Consider the following 2,908-nt stretch of genomic DNA (forward strand, 5'->3'; position numbering starts at 1 on the left):
TGGTGTAAAAGGTCCACATATGTCAGTGTGGATTAACTCCAAAACATCTCCACACCTAGCTAACTTATCCTTTCTTACCTTGGCAGTTAACTTCCCTTTCACACATTCAACACAAGTCAACAGATTAGAGAAATCAAGATTAGGAAGTATCCCATCCTTCACTAACCTTTCCATCCTGTGCCTAGAAATATGTCCCAAACGTTTATGCCATAACATTGAGGAATTGTCATTAACTCTTGGGCGTTTAGAAGCAACAATAGAATTAACAGATAAATTGAGACCATTATCAAATAAATCAAGCTTATATAAATTGCCACATAAAGTTCCAAAACCGACAACTTTACCATCCTTAAATAATTCAACTTTGTTATTTCCAAACAAAAAACTATAACCTTGACTATCCAAAACAGAAATAGATAACAAGTTTCTTCTTATTGAAGGTACATAAGAAACTTCTTGCAACTCCAAAACATATCCAGTGGCAAGTTTCAACTTGATTGTTCCCACAATGTCCACCTTCACTCTTGAGCTATCTCCCATATAAACATGCTGCTCAAGATTGGTTGGGCCCCTTCGGCTTATCATCCCCTGCAATGAATTAGTAACATGAATTGTTGCTCCAGTATCTAACCACCAAGAATTCATAGGCACATCGATAATATTGGTCTCAATCATTAAAATATTACCTTTCTTCTCTTGCTTTCCCTTTAAGGTCCAACAGTCTATCTTCTTGTGTCCAACTTTATTGCAGTATCCACATCTTCCATTGAAGTACTCTTTCCTTTCTCTAATCTGAAAACCACCATCCCTAGGTCCTTTAGGCTTCATACCAGAAAACTTCTTCCTATTGGGGTTAAAACCCTGCCCAGGCTTGAAACCTTGTCCTGGCTTGAATCCTTGTCCCTTCTTTTGGAAAAACTTCTTGGACTTATCTACCTGATGTGAAACCATAGCAACAGACCTAGACTTACTTAATTTAATATCATCCTCTTCCTTGACAAGGATAGTAGTCAATTCCTCCAAACTACAACCTTCTTTCTTAGTATTCAAACTCGACCTTATATTATCAAACTGTGATGGAAGACTCCTCATTATAGAATAGGTCAAGAACTCCTCTCCAATGTCCATCTTAAGATCCTTCAGCTTATTATAATAAGAAGAAAGTAGCATAATATGGTCCCTTACTCCTTTAATACCATCATACTTGGTATTGTTCAATAGGTCCAAATAATGATGCTTCTCATTCATATCAAACTTGATAAACTTCTTTCCTATCTCCTCAAGAAGTCCCTTTGCAGTATCCACTTTAGGAATACTAGCATATATGGCCTCATCCATGTAATTCTCCATCATCATTATACAGCACTTATTAGAGTGTTTCCAATCCTCATAAAGTTTCTTAGCTGCTGCAGTACTCTCATCAGTCGGTATCTCTGGTGGATCTATCTCCAAAGCCAAATCCAATTTCATGAAGGTCAAATTCATAACTAAGGTTTTCTTCCATTTCTGATAATTTGTCCCATCCAATTTCATCATGGCAGTCATAGGCATAAGATTTGGGGTGCTACTAGCTGTAAAAATAGTAAACAACAAGACATTTAAAAATTTAAGACAATTCAATTACTATTTTCCAGCCCCTCAACACAAAACACAAACATAAATATCGCTTAGGGTCTTTGTAGCACTAAAGATACCCTTACGCGGGCCAGGGACAGTCAATCAAATAACCACAATCAAATGCATTGAACTGAATTACCGACAGGGCAACTCAGAACCTGCAATACATGGCATTTAATTAACTTCCACTGCCATTCCAGGCGTCATACAAAGCAACTAGAACTACCGACAGGGTAGCTTAATTACCCGCATAGACCCTGGTTAATAAGTGGGAGAAAAATAATATATTGGCAATTTCATGAAATAGGCAAATATAAAACATCCCATCCACTATGCCAATATACATTACATTGGTACACATAATGCAGAAGTCTCACGACAGGCGAGTACCTAAAATCCCACACTACTATACCAACTAGGCACAAAGCCTCTTTGGGTAAGCTCACACAAACCAATTTTCCAATCACAAATATTTAATTTATTTTAATAAAATTGGAATGTGATAATTAAACAAATAAACAAACAATAAATAAATAAATTAAACAATTGAATCACTAAATTAATTAATAAATAAACAAAAAAAAATCAATAAAAATAAATAAGTTTTTTTTTTTTTTTTTGGGCCTGCTGACGTCATCTGCTGACGTCAGCAAACGACGTGTCGTGCTGACGTCAGCATATGACGTCAGCAGTAACCCCAAACGACACGTCGTTTCTCTCATCTTCTTCAGCCAACCGGGTCACGGGTGACCCGGTTCCAATCCAAACGGGTCACGCGACCCGCTATGCTTACCCGGCCAAAACTCACCGTTCCGGCCACCGTTTCCGACGATTCCGGCGGCGTTAGTTTCGTATTCCCTCGGGCAACGTTTCCCACAAACAAATTGGATTCAAAATCAACTCAAAATAAACATCCAATCTAGGTTTATTTTCAGCCAAAACACAAACAAAAAACCCATGGAAACACAAGAAATTCGAGCAAATTTTAGGCAAAATCGGTGCTGTTTGTTTCGTGTATTCTTGGGAAACTCTTTCCTCAAATTAATTTGGTCCAAAACCCAGAAAATCAGTATGTGAAATTCATGGCCGAAAACCCAGTTTTTTTTTTTTGTTTTTTTGTTTTTTTTTTTTTTTGAACAAGCCCGATATTTACAAAAAAAAAAAATATTTTATTTTTTTTTATTTTTTTATTTATTTATTTATTTTTTTTTTTTTAAGAACAAACAAAAAACCAACCATGAGTATATATATATATATATATCTAGAACATTGATAATAGTGGCAAAAACAC

General features: G+C 36.1%; 1 protein-coding gene across 1 annotated transcript; it reads right to left on the reverse strand.

Moving 5' to 3' along the window:
* Positions 1-318: 318 nt before the first annotated feature.
* LOC132800608 (uncharacterized) lies at positions 319-1,588 on the reverse strand. Its single transcript, XM_060814718.1, has 2 exons — positions 687-1,588; positions 319-588 (listed from the first exon to the last, which is right to left on the reverse strand). Exons 1-2 carry the CDS (start codon positions 1,549-1,551, stop codon positions 554-556), a joined length of 900 nt encoding a protein of 299 aa, XP_060670701.1. The 5' UTR covers positions 1,552-1,588; the 3' UTR covers positions 319-553.
* Between the last annotated feature and the right edge of the window lie 1,320 nt (positions 1,589-2,908).

This window comes from Ziziphus jujuba, chromosome 2 (genome assembly GCF_031755915.1).
Source record: "Ziziphus jujuba cultivar Dongzao chromosome 2, ASM3175591v1".
In the NCBI taxonomy this organism is placed as follows: domain Eukaryota; kingdom Viridiplantae; phylum Streptophyta; class Magnoliopsida; order Rosales; family Rhamnaceae; genus Ziziphus; species Ziziphus jujuba.